This window comes from Bos javanicus, chromosome 15 (assembly GCF_032452875.1).
Source record: "Bos javanicus breed banteng chromosome 15, ARS-OSU_banteng_1.0, whole genome shotgun sequence".
Taxonomy (NCBI): domain Eukaryota; kingdom Metazoa; phylum Chordata; class Mammalia; order Artiodactyla; family Bovidae; genus Bos; species Bos javanicus.
This window is the reverse complement of record NC_083882.1, coordinates 51,199,326-51,221,131: the sequence shown is the minus strand read 5'-3', so window position 1 is coordinate 51,221,131 and position 21,806 is coordinate 51,199,326. Positions and strand designations below refer to the sequence as shown.

The following is a 21,806-nucleotide window of genomic DNA, read 5'->3' as shown; positions in this document are numbered from 1 at the left end:
AGGTTAATCCCTTGTGGGTAACTTCATTTGCAAATATTTTCTCCCATTGTGTGGGTTGTCTTTTTGTTTTATTTATGGTTTTCTTTGCTGTGAAGAAGGTTTTGAGCTTAGTTAGGTCCCATTTATTTATTTTTGCTTTCATTTTCATTACTCTAGGCGATGGATTCAAAAAAATATTGCTGCGATTTATATCACAGAGTCTTCTGCCTATGTTTATCCCTGGAATAAGTTCTACTTGATCATAGTGTATGATCCTTTTATTTATTTATTTATTTATTTCAGTGGAAACAGGGACAGACTTTATTTTTTTGGGCTCCCAAATCACTGCAGATGGTGACTGCAGCCATGAAATTAAAAAATGCTTACTCCTTGGAAGAAAAGTTATGACCAACCTAGACAGAATTTTAAAAAGTAGAGAGATTACTTTGCCAACAAAGGTCCGTCTAGCCAAGGCTTTGGTTTTCCCAGTAGTTATGTATGGATGTGAGAGTTGGACTATAAAGAAAGCTGAGCGCCAAAGAATTGATGCTTTTTTTTTCTTTTTTTGGAGCATAATTACTTTTATTTCATTTTTTTAAAATATAAATTTATTTATTTTAATTGGAGGCTAATTACTTTACAATAATGTATTGGTTTTCCAAACATCAACATAAATCCGTCATGGGTGTACACGTGTTCCCTATCCTGAACCCCCGTCCCACCTCCCTCCCCGTACCATCCCTCTGGGTCATCCCAGTGCACCAGCCCCGAGCATCCTGTATCCTGCATTGAACCTGGACTGGCGATTCATTTCATATATGATATCATACATGTTTCAATGCCATTCTCCCAAATCATCCCACCCTCTCCCTCTCCCACAGAGTCCAAAAGCTGTTCTATACATCTGTGTCTCCTTTGCTGTCTTGCATACAGGGTTATCATTACCATCTTTCTAAATTCCATATATATGCATTAGTATGCTGTATTGGTGTTTTTCTTTCTGGCTTCTTTCACTCTGTGTAATAAGCTCTAGTTTCATCCACCTCATTAGAACAGATTCAAATGTATTTTTTTAATGGCTGAGTAATACTTCATTGTGTATATGTACCACAGCTTTCTTATCCATTCATCTGCTGATGGACACCTAGGTTGCTTCCATGTCCTGGCTATTATAAACGTGCTGCGATGAATATTGGGGTACACGTGTCTCTTTCAATTCTGGTTTCATCAGTGTGTATGCCCAGCAGAGGGATTGCTGGGTCATATGGTAGTTCTATTTCCAGTTTTTTAAGGCATCTCCACACTGTTCTCCATAGTGGCTGTACTAGTTTGCATTCCCACCAACAGTGTAAGAGGGTTCCCTTTTTGTATGATCTTTTTAATGTTTTGCTTGCTTGCTTGATTTTAATAGTATTTTGTTGAGGATTTTTGCATTTATGTTCATCAGTGATATTGGCCTGTAATTTTATTTGTTTTTATGATATCTTTGTCTGGATTTGGTATCGGGATGATGGTGTCCTCGTAGACTGAGTTTGGAAGTGCTTCTTCCTCTGCAATTTTTTGGAATAGTTTAAGAAGAATAGGTGCTAACTCTTATTTAAATGTTTGATAGAATTTGCCTGTGAATCCTTCTGGTCCTGGACTTCTGTTTGTTGGGAATTTTTAAATTGCAGACTCAATTGTAGTACTTATAATCAGTCTCTTCACATATTCTATTTCTTCCTGATTCAGTCTTGGGAGATTGTACCTTTTTAAGAATGTGTCCATTTCTTCTAGGTTGTCCATTTTATTGGCATATAGTGGTTTGTAGTAGTCTCTTTTGGTTCTTTGTATTTCTGTGATGTCGATTGTAACTTCCTCATTTTTCCCCCCACTCTTATTGATTTGAGCCCTGTCCCCCTTTTTTTCCTTGATGGATCTGGCTAAAGATTTATCAGTTTTATTTATTTTCTCAAAGAACCATCTTTAAGTTTATTGATTTTTTCTATTGTTTGTTTTAAATTTCTATTTCATGTATTTTGCTTCTGATTTTTATGATTTCTTTCCTTCTGATAACTGTAGGCTTTATTTGCTATTATTCTCTACTTGAAGTAGATGTATTATTAGGTTATTTGTTTGAGATTTTTCCATAGCCATTTTAAATAGAAATAGAAAAATAATCCTAAAATTCATATGGAACCTGAAAAGACCCCGAATAGCCAAACAATACTGCATGAGAAGAACACAACTGGAGACATAACACTTCCTGATTTCAAAATATATAGAGAGCTACAGTATGGCACTGGCAGGTACTCATCTTTAACAAGGGTGCTAAGAACACACAATGGGGAAAGGATAATCTCTCTTCAATAGTTTTGGGAAGACTGGATATCAACATCCAAAAACATAAAATTGGACCCTTATCTTGAGTCAACTATTAACCGTGAAAAGTCAAACAACTGCACTACAAAACTTTCTGTAAGAAATTCAAAGAATTCATATGAACACATGTAGCTTTAAAAAATTTCAGTTCACTGATGTCCCAAAGTACATGAGGCATAAACTGTGGTCTGTGTTCTTGAAGTAATTTGGACATAAACTATTCAGCCACAGAAATACTAATACAAGAGAGTGTCTACTGACTTCACATAAAAAAGTGTCCGGAGAATATGGGTTTTTTTGTAGGAGTAATTACAGAAAGATATAAGGATTTTGAGGGCAATGTACTTTTTACAGAATAGACTTTGAAAAATTGAAAAAAAAGTAATAATAAAGACACTTATAACATTCAAAACTTACTGGCTATAGGGGGAAAAAAAGCTTAAAAATTCGAAGTCTGGTTGATGTACAATATTGTGTAAGTTTTCAGGTGTACAGCAAAGTGATGCAGTTGTATACATACATATACATGTTTCCAGATTATTTTCTGTTTTGGGTTATTTCAAGTTATTGAATATAGTTCCCTGTGGCATACACTCGGAGAAGGCAATGGCACCCCACTCCAGTACTCTTGCCCAGAAAATCCCATGGACGGAGGAACCTGGTAGGCTGCAGTCCATGGGGTCGAGAAGAGTCGGACACGACTGAGTGACTTCACTTTCACTTTTCACTTTCATGCACTGGAGAAGGAAATGGCAACCCATTCCAGTGTTCTTGGCTGGGGAATCCCAAAGATGGCGGAGCCTGGTGGGCTGCCATCTCTGGGGTCGCACAGAGTTGGACACGACTGAAGCGACTTAGCAGCAGCAGCAGCAGGGGCATGTATTAAGTTTTTGTTGCTTATCTATTTTCTGTATAGTAGTTTGTATCTGTTAATCCCATACTCCTAATTTATACTCCCCCCTCTTTTCCGTTTGGGAAACATAGATTCAGGTAGAGGAAACCCAAGCCTTCTCATGCCCAAAGACGTTGTTTTCTCAGGTGGCCGCTTATCATTCAGATCTGAGGGACCATGAACAGTAGTAACATATAATGGCTACTGTTCCTCATTCTTTTACTTCAAGACTGTCTTCCAGCCAGATCTGGGCTTATTTCTGAGGTTAAAATCTGAACTATGGCCTAGAACCCACTTTAGTGTCTCAAGGATCTTTTCAGGGATAAGAGTGTTTGGAACTCAGGAAGCTGAGGAGAAAGCTGACAGAAAAAAATAATTCTGAATACTTGTGGTCAATTTAGATTAATTCCTTGTACGAAATGACAGTGTTTAATGTGGAAGGAAAAATTAGAAAAAAAAATTAAATGTTGGTATGCTGGTGCATCCATTGGTATATCTATGTTGTTTCAGAAATTCTGCATTTGGGGCCTCAAACAAGTAGGGAAATGTTTTTATTGCATGAAAACAATGATTTTCTTGTATTTCTACTCACTGCAGTATTCCAGCTCTATACTGGATGACATCCTAACATGTGAGGTTTTCTTTCAACTCTCTGACTGTCCTTCAACTTAGGAGGTTGAACAAGAAATTATGGTTAAAGTTGAAAACCTGGGCTTTCCAAGGTTTGAAGTGGATTTTTCGGAGCTCCAAAGGAAGATATATATGATGAATTCCTGTGTAGTTTCTCAAAGTTCAGTTCAGTTCAGTCACTCAGTCATGTCCGACTCTTTGAGACCCCATGAACTGCAGCACGCTAGGCCTCCCTGTCCATCACCAACTCCCGGAGTCCACCCAAACCTATGTTCATTGAGTTGGTGATGCCATCCAACCATCTCATCCTCTGTCCACTTTTCCCCCTGCCCTCAATCTTTCCCAGCATCAGGTTCTTTTCAAATGAGTCAGCTCTTCGCGTGAGGTGGCCAAAGTACTGGAGTTTCAGCTTCAGCATCAGTCCTTCCAATGAATATTCAGGACTGATTTCCTTTAGGATGGACTGGTTGGATCTCCTTGCAGTCCAAGGGATTCTCAAGACTTTTCTCCAACACCACAGTTCAAAAGCATCAATTCTTCAGCATTCAGCTTTCTTTATAGTTCAACTCTTACATCCATACATGACTATTGAAAAAACCATAGCTTTGAGTAGATGGACCTTTGTTGGCAAAGTAATGTCTCTGCTTTTTGATATGCTGTCTAGGTTGGTCATAGCTTTTCTTCCAAGGAGTAGGTGTCTTTTAATTTCATGGCTGCAGTCACCATCTGCAGTGATTTTGGAGCCCAAGAAAATAAAGGCTCTCACTGTTTCCATTGTTTCCCCATCTATTTGCCATGGAGTGATGGAACTGGATGCCATGATCATAGTTTTCTGAATATTGAGTTTTTAAGCCAGCTTTTTCCCTCTCCTCTTTCACCTTCCTCAAGAGGCTCTTTAATTCCTCTTTGCTTTCTGCCATAAGGGTGGTGTCATCAGCATATCTGAGGGTATTGATATTTCTCCAGGCAACCTTGATACCATCTTGTGTTTCATCCAGTTTGGCATTTCACATGATGTACTTTTCACAGAAGCTAAATAAGCAGGGTGACACTATACAGGCTTGACATACTCCTTTCCCAAATTGGAACCAGTCTGTTGTTCCATGTCTGGCTCTAACCGTTGCTTCTTGACCTGCATAGAGGTTTCTCAGGAGGCAGTAACAGTGTCTGGTATTCCCATCTCTTTAGGAATTTTCCACAGTTTGTTGTGATCCACACAGTCAAAGGCTTTATTTGTAGTTAATGAAGCAGAAGTAGATGTTTTAATACTTAATGATTCAACTATTATTATTTAGTTTTGTTAGATGGTTTGTTCTCCTTTATTTCTGCATTCTCTTGCTTCATTGATTAAGCTTATCTTTTAGCTAATTTTTTTTTCACAGACAAAGGCAGGCAGAGGACATAGTGGGGAAAGACCATAGGGTCCTGTTCTGTTTCACTTTGAGCCCAAGATCTTGCTCTACAAGGTTTGTTAGACGCCTTCAGGTTTGTGTCACTACACCAATACAATTTCATGCTGTATGTAGCTTCTGACTACCTTTTCATTTATGCCTGGTGTTTCTTTGACAAGATTTTTCTCTTTTGAATGTCCTGCTTCCATTGTATTCTTGATGCCCTGTTTTGAACAAATTCTCACAGCTTCCAAGTTCCAATCGAGGCTCAGAAACCCCTGCTTTGGGTCAGTTGTTCTCACACCTTGGTGTACATTGTGATCATCTGATGGACTTTGTACATCCCAGATCTCTGGGCTTCACTCCCAGATTTTCCGATTTGGTGGCCTGGGGTCCAAAGTTACCTTACCCATCATTCTGGGTCAATGTTAATGTCCTGGCTTTGGGATTCATACTTGGAGAAGATCAAGTGTGTTCACTGAGGTAGGACTCCTTCAATGTGACAATCACTACAATTGACAGAGGCACAGAGACAAAAATCTGTGAGTTTCTAAATGGGTGTTACTCCTGAACCATTTTGAAGGAATAAGACTGTCTCTCCTTATTGTTTGGTGTATGGTTCATAATTTTTAAGTCTATATCCTTGCTAGGTAAACTCTGTAAGTTGACAAAAGAAATGGAAATGAAAATTACTATATTTCATTATAGAGTGTTTGGACAGAGCTGTACTTGAAAACTGGAGAAGGCAATGGCACCCCACTCCAGTACTTTTGCCTGGAAATCCCATGGACGGAGGAGCCTGGTTGGCTGCAGTCCATGGGGTCACTAGAGTCGGACACGATTGAGCGACTTCCCTTTTACTTTTCACTTTCATGCATTGGAGAGTGAAATGGCAACCCACTCCAGTGTTCTTGCCTGGAGAACCCCAGGGATGGGGGAGCCTGGTGGGCTGCCGTCCGTGGGGTCGCACAGAGTCAGACACGACTGAAGCGACTTAGCAGCAGCAGCAGCAGCAGTACTTGAAAACATGGGAAAGCCATGGAGGTGGCTTGAGTCCCTGGAGAAGCATCATGAATTGAAGAAAATCAAATGCAGGATGTGTGTGTTCTTGAAACTCCTGCCACACTAACAGGAGGGATGTTTTCCAAACAGTTGCTTTGAACACTGGTGAATCTTGTTATTTGTGGCCAAAATTATGTGTTTCTGCTGTAATTTAACAAAATTACAATTCTAGATTATCAACTGAGGGAAATAAATGTGAAAAACTATTGCAATTCTATGTATAATGAATTAACTGTAAGTTTGAAAACTTCAAACATACTTTCCACATGCATGTTCTCAGGTCACTAGAGAGATGGATGACAAACTTGAAAGTAGTCTGGATAAGTCTAATATGCTTAGTAGCCTCTTGCAAATGTGACCCAGAGGACAAAGCGGAGACTATAAAACACTCCCACATGGGAGGAGGCCAGGGTGGAGAGCAGATATTCAGGTGATTGAATTGCCAATCTTAGCCTTATACACACAGGCACGTACAGGGCTAACTGTACCTGGCAAAGGACTCTGGGGTGGCAAGGGAGCCGGATGGACACCTACTGGCAGTTGAATTGGGTGATTGGATCACCGAGTTGTCCTGGTCACCCCATTGGGTCCACTGTCTAAATCCAATCACACAAGAGTTAAGCCAATCACCAATCAAGAGGTCTCCGCCCACATTGGGCCCATGCCCCCATATAAAGGCCTTCTCTCTTCTCTGATTCAAATGCTCATTTCAAAACTGGACCCAGCTGGTCATCTCTCTGGCCTTCAGAGTCCCCCTCAGATCCTGAAGTCCTTCTGTCCAGCTAGAGTCCCAAGAGGCTGCAGCCATGCCCTCCTCCACACTCAGGGTGGCCGTGGTGTGCATGAGCAATGTCAACAGGAGCATGGAAGCCCACCGCGTCCTCAGCAAGAATGGGTTCCATGTCAGGTCTTTTGGAGCTGGATCCCACGTGAGGCTCCCAGGAGGGGCACGCAAGCCACCTGTGCTCTACGACTTCTCCACGTCCTACAAGAAGATGCACAGCGACCTCTCCTCTAAAGACCAAAAGCACTACAAAAGGAATGGAGTCTTACACATCCTGAAAAGAAATGAGAGAATCAAGCCTGGCCCAGAAAGGTTTCAAGAGTGCCCAGATCCCTTTGACGTCATCTTCACCTGTGGGCAGAGGGCCTATAACCGGGTGGTGGCCGACCTGTGTGCCAGGGATCAGGAGACCTGGCAGCCTGTGCCGGTCGTCAACGTGGACATAGACGACACCCTGGAGGCAGCCAGCCTTGGAGTCTCGATCATCTGTGAGCTGTGCCAGGGTCTCCAGCAGGCAGATGACACGCAAAGTCGTCTGGCCGAGCTGCTCCAGGCAGCGAAGGAGAAAACAGGAAGGAGCTTTCTGCACACGGTCTGCTTCTACTGAGGAAGCATCTTGGCTGGTTTCAGCTCCTTTGTCGGTAAGAACCTGTGCCTGGACTCTTGAGCTGCTGGGTATTTTCTGGGAGAGGCTTCTTCAAAGCCGTTTCTGCTAAAGGCCATCTCTGTATGATCTGTTGTCAGGTACACCCCACCCAGTGAAGGAGGTGGAGGAGGACAGCATCACATGGCACAGGGAACATGGAACACCAGTAGACATGCCAACCCTTCCAATGTGGGGAACAAAAGTGTGGAACTGGACCTGGAAGGAAGAACTCAGTGCTCACAGGGTTCTGCAAGGAGGTTAATCTTGAGGACTCTCTTTACTGGATGGACTATCAAGTCTGATCACAGAGCCCAGGACAAGCAATGCATTGAAGGATATTCTGAGAAAAAGGAACAATGTCTATTTTATTGATCTATATGGATACTAATTTCCTTTTGTCCTTTCGGTGTGGTGTAAGTGGGATAGGAATACATTGAGTGGAAATTATATTGAATTGGAAATATTTTTGTTTTTAGAATGTATGTCTTTGATGAATGCCTGCTTTATTAGAAACTCAGGGTAGATCATGTGTAGATTTTTGGGGAAAATCCAAGCATGATTCGTTTAATCCAATAGCGTATTTATGAAATAAAATTATAAATTGGTGTATTCCATGGTCGCATTTATTACTAAAATCCAAGCCCTATTTGTTGAACTATGTAGCTTATTTAAATAAAACAAAATGAAATAAATCAAAATAATACTCTTTAATTTAAGAAAAGGTATCTTCTATGACCCACTTCCCAGAATATTGGAAATAAAAGCAAAAATAAACAAATGGGACCTAATTAAACTTAAAAGCTTCTGCACAACAAAGGAAACTCTAAGCAAGGTGAAAAGACAGCCTTCAGAATGGGAGAAAATAATAGCAAATGAAGCAACTAATAAACAACTAATCTCAAAAATATACAAGCAACTCCTACAGCTCAATTCCAGAAAAATAAATGACCCAATCAAAAAATGGGCCAAGGAACTAAATAGACATTTCTCCAAAGAAGACATACAGATGGCTAACAAACACATGAAAAGATGCTCAACATCACTCCTTATCAGAGAAATGCAAATCAAAGCCACAATGAGGTACCATTTCACACCAGTCAGAATGGCTGCAATCCAAAAGTCTACAAGCAATAAATGCTGGAGAGGGTGTGGAGAAAAGGGAACCCTCTTACACCGTTGGTGGGAATGCAAACTAGTACAACCACTATGGAGAACAGTGTGGAGATTCCTTAAAAAACTGGAAATAGAACTGCCTTATGATCCAGCAATCCCACTGCTGAGCATACACACTGAAACCAGAATTGAAAGAGACACGTGTACCCCAATGTTCATCCCAACACTGTTTATAATAGCCAGGTTATGGAAGCAACCTAGATGTCCATCAGCAGATGAATGGATAAGAAAGCTGTGGCACATATACACAATGGAGTATTACTCAGCCATTAAAAAGAATACATTTGAATCAGTTCTAATGAGGTGGATGAAAATGTAGCCTATTATACAGAGTGAAGTAAGCCAGAAAGAAAAACACCAATACAGTATACTTATGCATATATATGGAATTTAGAAAGATGGTAACGATAACCTTGTATTTGAGAGTGCAAAAGAGACACAGATGTATAGAACAGTCTTTTGGACTCTGTGGGAGAGGGAGACGGTGGGATGATTTGGGAGAATGGCATTGAAACATGTATAATATTATATATGAAACGAATCACCAGTTCAGGTTCAATGCATGATACTGGATGCTTGGGCCTGGTGCACTGGGATGACGCAGAGGGATGGTATGGGGAGGGAGGTGGAAGGGGGGGTTCCGGATGGGGAACATGTGTATACTGTTGTGGATTCATGTTGATGTATGGCAAAACCAATGCAAAATTGTAAACTAATTAACTTGCAATTAAAATAAATAAATTTATATAAAAAGAAAAAAAGATAAAATGTGTCTTCTCATTTATGGTAGGGGATGGATCTTACCAACTGGGTGTCTTGATTTCCGTTTTTTCAAAGCCTATAAATCCCATGTAGAAAAGCATTCTTTTCTCTTGAGAATTTACTTCTTGCTTCAAACAGTTGTTGTTTTGTGTTTTGTGTTCCTCTGAAAATGGATCCTCATTGCTCGGCAGTGAAACATTCTTGGTTCTGAGCAGCTGTGCCACAGGGTCCTGTGTGACTCACAGGAGAAAATAAAGGAGAGGTAGTTGGGATGATGAAGTCGTTTACTCATTATCAGAAATTAAGTGTGGACTTTATTATCCGTGTAGGTGGCATGGAGTGCCATGGATCTGGAGGGATCAGGGAGTACAGGACATCCTGAGGACAGGAGTGCACTGACGAGTAGGAAGGTGGCTCTGCATAGGGGGAGAAGCTGTGGGACCAGAGGGAGGTTTTGGAGTTGAAAAGACAAGACTTGATGAAGAGAAGAGAGAAGGATGGATATAGAAGCACTCTCAATTTCTGTCTTTCCCCACACGTGAGCAGGTGCATCTATATCTGAAGAGGGCAGTGGTAGGGAGATGACAGTTTTCTTTCCTGGTAGAGTCAGTGGTATTCAAGATCAATCTCTCATCTGAGGATGGACAGTCACGGTCAGGAATGGAGAGGGAGTAGGAGTTGGCTGAGATCATCTTTTCCAATGATGGGACCACAAAATTGAAGTAGGGAGATTTAGGAGCCCTTTGAAAGAAAGAGAAATGATTTGTCCAGGTGAACTTATTTTGCCAGAAAATCCACATGCAGAAAAAGCTGTTGGTTGAATTTCTTGCCCAGAAAGACTTCACGAGTGCCGAGGTCGCTTTGACGTCATCTTCACCTGTGTGGAGAGTGTCTACGACAGGGTGGTGGAGGAGCTGTGGGTCCGAGAGCAGGAGACCTTCCAGCCTGTGCACGTGATCAACGTGGACATGGCTGACAACGCGAAAGATGCCACGCTTGGGTCTTTCATCATCTGTGAGCTCTGTGAACGCCTCCAGCAGGCAGACAACCTGGAGGACTCTCTGGTCCAGGTGCTCCTGGCAGCCGAGCGCAAAACTGGCAAGAGCTTTCTGCACACGGTCTGCTTCTACTGAGGATCTTGTCTGCTTGCAGCTCCTCTTGGTTAGTACTTGTGTCTGGACATTGGGCTAGGTGGTTATTTTCTGTCAGAAGCGGCTTCCAAGGCCTTTCTGCTAAAAGCCATCTACACGACTTTTTCCAGGTACACTCCAGCCTGGGAAGGAGGTGGAGAAGGAAATCTTTTTCTGCAAAAGTAACATGAATGCCCTGGAGGCATCCAAACCCTTCTACGGTGGGGGACGATGGTATGGATTCTTGACCTGGAAGGAACACTTCAGGGCTCACAGGGCTCTTCGAGGAAGTTAACCTAGAGGACTCCATTATCCACATCAAGAGACCAAGGTTTACAATGGACCAGTGATGCACTGAAGGACATTCAGGGAAGAACAAACAAACCCCCACACCGTTTCCATTCCATCATTTGTTTTTACTTCATCATTTTAATACAATTTCCTTTGTCATTTTTGTATTGTGCATCAGTATAAATGAATTTTTCTTTTTAGTGAGATAGGATTATATTTAATGTTTGAACTTTAGAAATCTATTTTTAGATTGTATGTATTTTGGTAACTGCAAGTTTCATAGAAACTCAGGTTTGATAATAGTAGGCATTGATTGCTAAAATTTCAGCATAATCTGTTCAATTCAATATTCATGGAATGAAATAAAAGCTTCTAGTTTATAGAAAATGGATCTCCTAATTTTTGGTAGGGGTTGGATCTTACAAAAGGAACACTTTTGTTTCTTACTGTTCAAGCTGAATGAATTCTACAGGGTAAAGCGCTCTTTCCTCAAGTGGATTTTCTTCATGCATAAAAGGTTCATTGAGTATTGAACTCCTCTAAACATGGATTCTGTCTGTAGGGAAGTGAATCATCTTGGGTCTGACCAGCAATGACACCTAGGCTTGTGTAACTTACAGGAGAAAATACAGGAAAGGGGAGTTGTCCTGGTTGAATGAGGTATCTTGCTATGTCAGAAGGTTGATGTGGACTTTATTTACAGAGCAAAGGCAGGATGGAGCAAGGGTGGACCTGGTGGCATGGGATGATCTAGTAGAGGATTTCCCGAGGAGGAGTGTGGATTGAGCAGTAAGGTGGAAGCTCTGGACAGGGGGAGAAGCTGTGGGATCATAGGAAGATGGTGGAGTTGAAAGGACAGAACATGCTGAAGAGGAGAGAGAGGGAAGAATTTAGAAACAATGTCAATTTTCTGTCTTTCCACACTGGTGATGGGGTGTACTTATCCACATGGGGCAGTGCTGGCGGTAGGGAGGTGAGGGTTTCTTTCTGGGTAGATTTAATGAGCTTCAAGGTCAGTCTTTCATCTGATGAGTTAGTCAGGGAGGAATGGGAAAGGGATCAGATGGTATGTTGAGATGATCATCTCCAATGATGGGAACACAAAATGGAAATAGGGAATGTTGGACATTTCTCTCCCTTTATAAGAGAGAGAAATGATCTGTCCAGGAGATCTTACTTTCGTCAGAACATTCACTGGAAGGAATTGAGAAAATATTTTTGGTTGATTTCCTGTCTGTAGGGGTATGGAGGAGGCAAATATGATAAAGCATGTAAAAGTGCAGCTGGTGTTCCAAAGGAGTGACTCCAGTGAGGAAACTCAACATAGAAAGTGTCCATGGAAAAGTTAAAGGGAATGGGACTGGATGAAATGGATGGTGGGACATGGTTTGTCTAAGAGTCCTTAGAGCTGAAAAAATAACAAAAGATTGGAGGGTTGACAGTTGAAGGTTGATGAGTGTCCTGCTTCAGATTTAGATGTAGTGCAGAGATCTGGATGGAACTTGGGAAGTTGCTGTCTTGGGGGAGGGTGTAGATAAAAGCAGTTGGGCAAATGTAACAACACTGAATATCTTTGGTATTGAATGGGTGATCTTTGTGCTGGTTGGGTTTGCTATGAATGGGACCTGTGTCTAGTGACTTCACATAAAGAATTGTCAGGAGAATAGGAACCCTCTCATTGACATATGGACGATGACCCCGAGGATGCCACCCTTGGGTCTTATCATCTGTGAGCTCTGGGAATGCCTCCAGCAGGTGGACTATGTGGAAGACCCTCTGGTTGAGGTGCTCCTGGCAGCCCAGTGGAAAACAGGCAAGAGCTTTCTACACACGGTCTCCTTCTACTGAAGATCTTGTCTGGCTTCAGCTTCTTAGTCAGTAAGAACCTGTGCCTGGACATTGGGCTAGGCGGTATTTGCTGTGCAAGGATCTCAAAGCCATTTTCGCTAAAAGCCATCCTTATGATTTTTTTCAGGTGCGCCCCACCCAAGCAAGGAAATGCAGGGGAAATGCATTATATGGATAATGGAACTTGAATCACTGGAAGCCATCAAAAACCTTCGAACATGAAGGATGATGGTGTGGGGACTTGACTTGGAGGGAACAGTTCAGTGCTCACATGGCTCTGCAAGGAAATGAACCTGAAGGACTGTGCTTTTCAGATCAACTAAAGAAGGCTTATAATGGAATGGTGGACGTGTTTTGTTCAGTATAATCAGGAAAGAAACTTGTCTATTTCATCATTTTAAAACAATATCCTTTTTTCTCTTGTAGTTTTATATAAATATGTAAATTTTTATTGAGATGTCATTCTAGTGAATTGTTTTTACTTAGAAATATATTTATATTTAGATTGTATGTCTTTTACTAATGCCAATCTTAAGAGAAACAGCATAGATTATGGGTGGCATTTACTAAGATCCCGTCATGATTTTTTCAATTAAATAGCTCATGACATTAAGTAAAATGAAATAAAACCCTCTGAATTATAGAAAAAGTGTCGTCTTGTTTGTGGTAGTGCAGGGATCTTACAAAGTGAGCCCTCTGGTTTCTTATTGTTGAATCCACGTGAATTCCATGGAGAAAACACCTTCTTTCCTAAAAAGTTCTTTCTTCATGCTAGTTGAGTTCCTATGTGTTTGGGCAAGGGATGGCAAAAATGACAGACAATTAAAATGCTGCAGGTACTGCAATGGAGAGATAACAGTGATTAATTACAAAATATAAAGTGTATATAAAATAGAAAACCAATAAGGACCTTTTCTGGGCTTCCCAGGTGGTACTAGTGGTAAAGAACCCAGTTGCCAATGCAGGAGACATAAGAGATTCAGGTTTGATCCTTGGATCTGGAAGTCCCTGGAAGTGGGCATGGCAACCCACTCCAGTATTTTTGCCTGGAGAATCCCATGGACAGAGGAGCCTAGTGGGCTACAGTCCATGGGGTTGCAAAGAATCCAATATAACTGAGTGATGGAGCTTGCACGTGCTCAAGGACCTTGTCTATAGCACAAGGAACTCTTCTCCACTCTGTAGTGACCTATATAGATATATATGGATAAAGAAGGTTGAAAAGAGGGGATATATATGAGTGTGTGTATAACTAATTCACTTTCTTGTACAGTAGAAACTAAAATAACATTCTAAATCAACTATAGACCAAAATATATATTTTTAAAATTTACTTAAAAACATACAATGTGTCTGTGAATAAATTAAAACAAATGGGATGGGGGATAAAGTAGATTGTGGAACATGGTTTGTCTAAGTCGCCTTAAACGTCAAAAAAATATAAAAATGTTTGGGGAGTTAGAACTTTAAGGTTGGTGAATTTAGTGTTTCACATTTTGATCTAGTGGTAGATTTCTTGTGGAACTATAGAAGCTGGTGTCTCTTGTAGAGTTAGAAAAATGCAGATGAGGAAGTTGTCAAAACCCTGAACATTGTGGGCATTGAGTGGGTGAACTTTTGGTTGCTGGAGTTTCTGTGAATGAGAACAGAAGGTGAGTAAAAGTTTGCTGGGAGGCTGACTGGGTTCATGTTTCCTCCTGAAACCTGCAGCACCTGGGGCTTCCTTGTGTGGAGAGTTGGAGACAGATTAGAGAGGGTGATGGGAACACAGAGATCATTTACGTGGAGTGGTATGTGACCTACAGAATTTGGCTAGGACTATGAACTGCTGGTTGGATAAGGGCATAGCAACCCACTCCACTGTTCTTGCCTGGAGAATCCCATGGACAGAGGAGCCTGGCAGGCTACAGTCCATAGCGTTGCACAGAGGCAGACATGACTGAAGTGACGTAGCATGCACGCACTCATGAACTGCCGGCAGCATTCCAAAGGTATTTTCCAGACTTCCTCAAGGTGATTGCAGTCCCAGGATGCTGAGTCCTGATCTTTGCCGTTGGATGGTCCTTTTACCAGCCTCTTAGGATGCTCCTCACAGTGGCAAGGTCTTTTCAGCTTCAGATCCACCAAAATCAGCCACAGTTTGGACCAGAGTGCTGGTACATTCTCTGCAGGACTTCTGGCACTCCATTAAAAAAAACAAACCCGGAGTTGGGGGGCTGGGACTAGAACAGGTGTTGTTAAATATGGTGAGAGAATAGTTTCCAGTGGTATTAACACCACTGGTGTTGGTGGTTTTGCTAAAGGGAGGGGAAATTTGTCATTTTTAATGCTGCTGCTACTGCTGCTAAGTCGCTTCAGTCGTGTCCGACTCTGTGTGACCCCAGAGACGGCAGCCCACCAGGCTCCCCTGTCCCTGGGATTCTCCAGGCAAGAATACTGGAGTGGGTTGCCATTTCCTTCTCCAATGCATGAAGGTGAAAAGTGAAAGTGAAGTAGCTCAGTCCTGTCCGACTCTGAGCGACCCCATGGACTGCAGCCTACTGGGCTCCTCCATCCTTGGGATTTTCCAGGCAAGAGTACTGGAGTGGGGTGCCATCGCCTTCTCTGCTAACTAACAATAATATGTTTGTAAGTGTGAGGAATGGAAAAATAAAGATTTAGATGTGCTACTGGATACACAGTGATTTCTTGACTAGACAAATGTAATTCCAGTTAAGACACAGAGGCAAATGAAATATTCAGACGGTTGTTGTAGGTGAAGTGGCAGCATTTGAATGCAAACTGTTGAAAGACATGAATGTACATGTAATAAGATATGTTAAGTATGCCAGTGATAGCTTTGGGACTCTTTGACAGGGCACGTGGACATGGCTGTGGGTATGTCAGAGCAAGTTGTATTTCATGCTTTGGGTGATATTGGACTTTATATCCAAGAGCCAACAGCCTAACAATATGTGTGTCAGTAGCTTCATTCATGATTAATTTATTTAAAATCCCTCATTTCAGTTGTTTCTTGATGTATATATCCCCTTTCTGACTGTTGTTCCTGCTTCACTTCACTCTGAATCCACAGGGCATAGGATATAATACTTCCACATTATTCCACTGGCCAAAGAAAGTCATGAGGCGATCACAGGTGCAAGGGAGTGGGGAACAGACTGCACCTCATGAAGGAGGAATTGGCTTGTGTGGACAGTGGAGGGGTTGGGTAGGGAAGGATTATTGGTATTCATCTGTGCAGATAGTCAGCCTTATTGGAAACACTATCTGACTGAAAATGTCTGAAAGCTTGACAATATAGTCTGAAGGCATTGTGTGAGGACTAAGTTACTCTCAAATATTGCTGGGAGGAATGAAAAATAGTATAGGCTGTACAAAGGGAATCTTTCCACATAAGACAAAACTACAAATGCATTACCCCTGGACCAAGGTGCCCCCACTTGCACAAATAGACCCTAGATCTTTCAACAGAGTTATCCAACTGGAGAAGAGAGAGAAAATACAGAAAAATAGAGAGACCTTTTTTAAAATACATATTTTTAATTGGAGGATAATTGCTTTACAATGTTTTGTTGGTTTCTGCCATACAATGTGAATCAGACATAAGTATACATATATCCCTTCCCTCTTAAGCCTCCCTCCCGCCTCCTCCCTGTTCCACTGCTCTAGGTTATCACAGAGCACCACGCTGACCTCCCTGTGTTATACAGCAGCATCCCACTAGCTATCTATTTTACAAATGGTGGTGCATATATGTCAACACTACTCTTTCAATTTGTCCTACCCTCTCCTTCTCCTGGGCTTTTCTGGTTACTCAATGATAAAGAATCTGCCTGCAATACAGGAGACACAGGACACCACTATGCATCTTGTTGTGGTTCTTTCATTACATCTTTAGTTGTGGAGATGCTTTTCTGCTGGTCTTAGGGTCATTTTCCTTGATAGCTGTTCTGTAAATGGTTGCAATTTGGGATTGCCCATGGAAGCAGGTGAGCTTAGGGTCTTCCGACTCTGCCACATTGGCTACACCTCTACATATATCAGTGTGTTTTTCATGTATGCTTGCTCAGTGTACTCTTACATGTTTGTACTGTATTTGCTCTCATGTTGAATACTTTCTTCCAAACAGTTGATAATATAAATAAAATGAAAGAATTAGTAAACATTTGCTATGTTTAATGTTTTGAAAGGATAAAGATTTACTGATACATATGTTCATTATTTATGGTAACATTGCATTAACAGTGAATACATATGAATTTTAAGATATATATGAATTTTATAATTGTCTACAAAGCAAAAATATGAAGAAAGCTACAACATGGGGGCAAATGGCAGGAAAATGTCTGAATGAGAGGAATAAAACAAATGTAGCCATTCAAAGCATAGAATACCCTAGTAAATAAGAGTTTAACAATTACCCAGGAAAGGTCACTGTTTCCAGGTCATTACATTCTAACCTCCAGCCTAGGAGTAGGGAGGTGAACTAATCTAGTTATGAATTCTATGTATAAGAAAGTGAACTAAGACCCCAAAGGCACTGATATCTAATGAGTTATTAAAGACATTGCAAGAAACATTTACAAACCCATCCCTGATAAAATTGCTCTATGACAACAAGATACAGATTATTTGATTAGTATTTCCACTGTACCCTTCCACATCTTGATACAAAAGCTAACCTAAAGCATGATGAGCATTACTGAGGAAAGCACAAGGGTAGTTTCCACTATTATAGTCATATCTGCTTTGGAAACAGCAAATGAACTACCAGGTCCCAAATCTGCTTGGTCTTAATCCCATGAACTGTGGGATTGAATGTAGGTGCAATAAGAATATAGACATTGGCCAGAAGAATGTAAATATGGAGTGGAATGTGGTATCCAAACCACTGAGTGAGAACTGAGAAGATCCCAGGTCCATAAAAGAGGATGATGACACAGATATGGGAGCCACACGTGTTGAGAGCTTTGTGAGGAGCATCTTGGGAAGGGATGTGGAGGACAGCATGGAGAATAGGCATGTATGAAACAAAGATTAGCACAACATCTAAGACCAAGGTCGACATTAGGACAAAAAATCAAACCAGATGTTCTGTGTGAAAGTCACTCAGATGTGTTCGACTCTTCATGACCCCATGGACTATACAGTCCATGGAATTCTCCAGGCCAGAATACTGGAGTGGCTAGCCATTTCCTTCTTCAGCGTTTTGTTGGATATCGTTGCAGGAAATTTTTGCCAGGACAATGTTTACAAGCAGTGTTTGGGAGGATGTTACTTTTATAAAAAGTCAGTCTTTTCAGAAGAAATACTACAGTAAAACTGTACAATAACTTCTTAGGAAGATGGATATATGAATTTTCCCTGTCAGTGTATGTGTAAGAACAGTGGTGTATCACAGGGGGTCGCGTATGGCAGTGTAGCGGTCAAATGCCATCACCAGCAAGATCCCAGACTTGTAAATGAAAGTGGAAGAGAGGAAGAATACCTGACAAATGCAGCGATCCAGGGAGAGCTCTCCAGCATGGAACCAGGGGATTGCCAAGGCCTGAGGGACTCTGCACGCAGAGAGGACAAGGTCTGCTCCAGACAGCATGCAGGGGAAGAGGAACATGGGTTCATGGAGGCTGTGCTTGGTGAGGATAATGAAGAGGAACAGGCTGTTTCCAAGCAAGGCAGCGGCATAGGAAATAACAAAGGGGATGGAAATCCATATGTAGTGGTCTTCAAGGCCAGGGATGCCCAGCAAGCAGAAGACTGTGTGGCTAGCTCCAGTGTGGTTTAAGGTCCTCATACTTGAGAAGTTCTTCCAGAATCTCATGCCTATTCATGGAGACAGAGGAATTCAAAAATATATACAAATGTTTCTTTCGAATTATCATTTCATTTTGGTTCCTACTTCATCCCATTCCATTCTGATGATGTCAGGAATTTTGGATATATATATAAATAAAGATAAGTAAGGTATGACTTGCTATCTGAATGAAGCCTTAATTTCAGGAGCAAGATAGACTCATAAAGCAGTAGAGAAAATTAAATGAGTATGGTAATGATTAACATCTTGTTGTCCAAAATTAAGCCAATACACAAACAGAATGGAAAGAATAATTTATTCTGTATTTGTGTTGGTTTTAAAAATGAGTTATTTATGAACTTACCTTTGAAAATACTTTTGTGACTATGGGTAGGGAATCAGGGGAGGAGCAGAACAAAGGCTTTCCCTGAGCAGGTAGCTATGTCCTATTGTTTTGACTACAGAATAAGGAGTAGGATAGTATAATATGAGTTTTGAAACCTCATCAATATTTAATGTGTCCCTTGTCAATTTTTTTCTAGGCAACAGTGAAAAAATTCTGGTAAAGACCTAAAAGACTTGTGCACCATGTATCCAGGCCAGCTGAAGGCTGAGGAGTTCATAATATAGTCCTGTTATCTATTGTCGGAGAAGGCAATGGCACCCCACTCCAGTACTCTTGCCTGGAAAATGCCATGGATGGAGGAGCCTGGAAGGCTGGTCTATGGGGTTGCTGAGGGTCGGACACGACTGAGCGACTTCCCTTTCACTTTTCACTTTCATGCATTGGAGACGGAAATGGCAACCCACTCCAGCGTTCTTGCCTGGAGAATCCCAGGGACGGGGGAGCCTGGTGGGCTGCCATCTATGGGGTCGCACAGAGTCGGACACGACTGAAGTGACTTAGCAGTAGCAGTTATCTATTGTACTACATAAGAAAGAGGAGTTGTGAGGTCACATGGAAGGAGGAGCAGTGGTCCCAAATTCTAAGAGCTAATGGAGAAGAAGAAAGAAAGGCTCAATTGTTTCAGTTTCTAGAAGAAACACAGGTGGTTTAGTGGCAGATGTCTCTTTTTCCCCTGAATCAATATCCAAAATTGCTATTTGTAAAAGAAGTGTTTTTATACTATGAAGGCCAAACTCAAGGGCTTACCCTTTCCTTGCCCTCTCTCACTATGACTGAAGTTGACTCCCAGGTCATCTGCATTCTCAAGAGAGGAGCTTGGTGCAAAACTCAGGGAGTTGCAAATTCAGGAATCCATGAAATAATGAAGTATTTTGATCAACAACTTTCAAGATCTGCATTTTTTACAGGGAATAACTGAAGATCCAGCACAAAGTAAGTCACAATGAGTGTTTTCTGCCCTTCCAGGATTGATACTTCTCACCTCTGAATTTATTTAACAGATTGGGAAAACCCTGTCCTATTTTTATTCCTGTACCTTTTAAGCAGTGACTAAAGTTGTCCTAAAAATATAATCGTGAACAGAAACCCAGTAGAGGTGTGTGAAGATGTTCCTGCTGTGGGCAGCTACCAAAGCCAGGTCAGTCTGTGACCAAATAGCCATTCTGAGAATAGATTGTTCCCTGAGGAAGCCCATCCTCCTGAAGGAGGTGGAAGACACCAAAGTAGACATGAAAATGCCATTGGGGGGCAGGAGAGTAATGTATGTGCCATATGCTGAGAAGCTTGTAGCAAGAAAAGGTTATAAAAATGAAGCAACATAAATGTTATGTGATTATTAAGAGGAGCCGATGAGGACCAGCTTAGAGATGATGACGGACACTGGATATTTGGGAATAAAGAGGAATTTTTCTTCTAGGAGCCAGAGGAGAGATGCTGAGGAGCTCAATGTTTGTGGTGTGGTCTGTGGGTACATTGTGAGTACTTGATAGCTATTTGTTTACTGAATCAAATCTAAAGCAACTTCTCCAAACTGGCCTCATGCCGGTTCCCCCAGACTGGATCCAGAGAGCTTCAGTATCATGGAGAATTTACTTGCTTCTCCCTGCTGTGTTCCTGAGAGAGCTGACCCTATTCAGGATACTGTTCACCATCTGCCCACTATGTCAGCCATGTGCTTGTGAAAGTCTTCTCCCCATATGTCATTTACTTCCTCTGATTTCACAAGGGATCTAATAATCAAAACACGTGTCTCAAGAATAGGAGAAAATTTGATTACCTGACAGTGTTTCTTGTATTGATTTTAAACTTTCTGTGGTCTGGGAATTGTCTTCTTCCTTTGTTCTAGACCTCAGCATATCAAGGCCAAGTGTAGCTTCTCAAAGTGTTTAACAAAGCAAACAAATGACAAATATCAGGTAGCTGTGCTGAAGGATCAGTTCAGGGTGGCCGTGAATAACCCTCTTTAATGCCTCAGATACTGACACCAGTGAGGATCTGGGGCCAACATAGAACCTCCTCTGGAAGCTCTTAGGGATCCCTGGCACAGTGCGAGCTAATGATGGTTCCCACTTCTTACACTCTCCTTTCTCAGACAGCACTTTTCATCCTACTGGGACAGCTCATATGTATGACAGTGGTTCAGTGGTGTGCTGGTATCCCAGCTCAAATGCACATATATATACCTAATATGTAGATAAATAAGTAAATGAATAAATAGTCCTGATTTGCAGTGCTTGCCAATTTCTGTGTATGTACTCCCCCAAGGTGTATTTCATGGTACAAGGTGATATCACTGAGTGTGGAGTTGCATGGAATGGGCACAGGGGCAGGTACAAGTGGATCTGGCACACAACTGCTCTTGTCTCTCTAATCTGTCTCCTTTACTCTAGACAATGGTCCTAATATTTTCAACCACTTTCTTTAGGCTGCATAACAAAGATCATCATATAGTCCACTTGTTTTTAAACATGCTTGCTTATTAGAAACACATCTGGTGTTTTGTAGAAGAGCAGCAGTAGCTGGACATTGGTATTTTTTAAAATATTTCAAGATAATCCTGATATGCATCTGGACTTTAAAAAGTGATTACAAGTTTTTCTATTAAATGGTAGTTTTAGTGAAATAGAATTGTATTATTTTCTGTTGACTGCCGGGGT

The 21,806-nt window shown here is 41.4% G+C and overlaps 1 protein-coding gene and 1 pseudogene across 1 annotated transcript; one reads left to right on the top strand and one right to left on the bottom strand.

Annotated features, from left to right (window-relative positions):
• The first annotated feature begins 7,092 nt into the window (after positions 1-7,092).
• Positions 7,093-7,706, top strand: LOC133261387 (RNA polymerase II subunit A C-terminal domain phosphatase SSU72 like protein 5-like). Its single transcript, XM_061439880.1, has one exon. The coding sequence runs from the start codon at positions 7,122-7,124 to the stop codon at positions 7,704-7,706; it is 585 nt and encodes a 194-aa protein (XP_061295864.1). The 5' UTR covers positions 7,093-7,121.
• Positions 7,707-17,687: 9,981 nt separating this feature from the next.
• On the bottom strand, positions 17,688-18,743 carry LOC133261038 (olfactory receptor 52B4-like; annotated as a pseudogene).
• Positions 18,744-21,806: the final 3,063 nt, after the last annotated feature.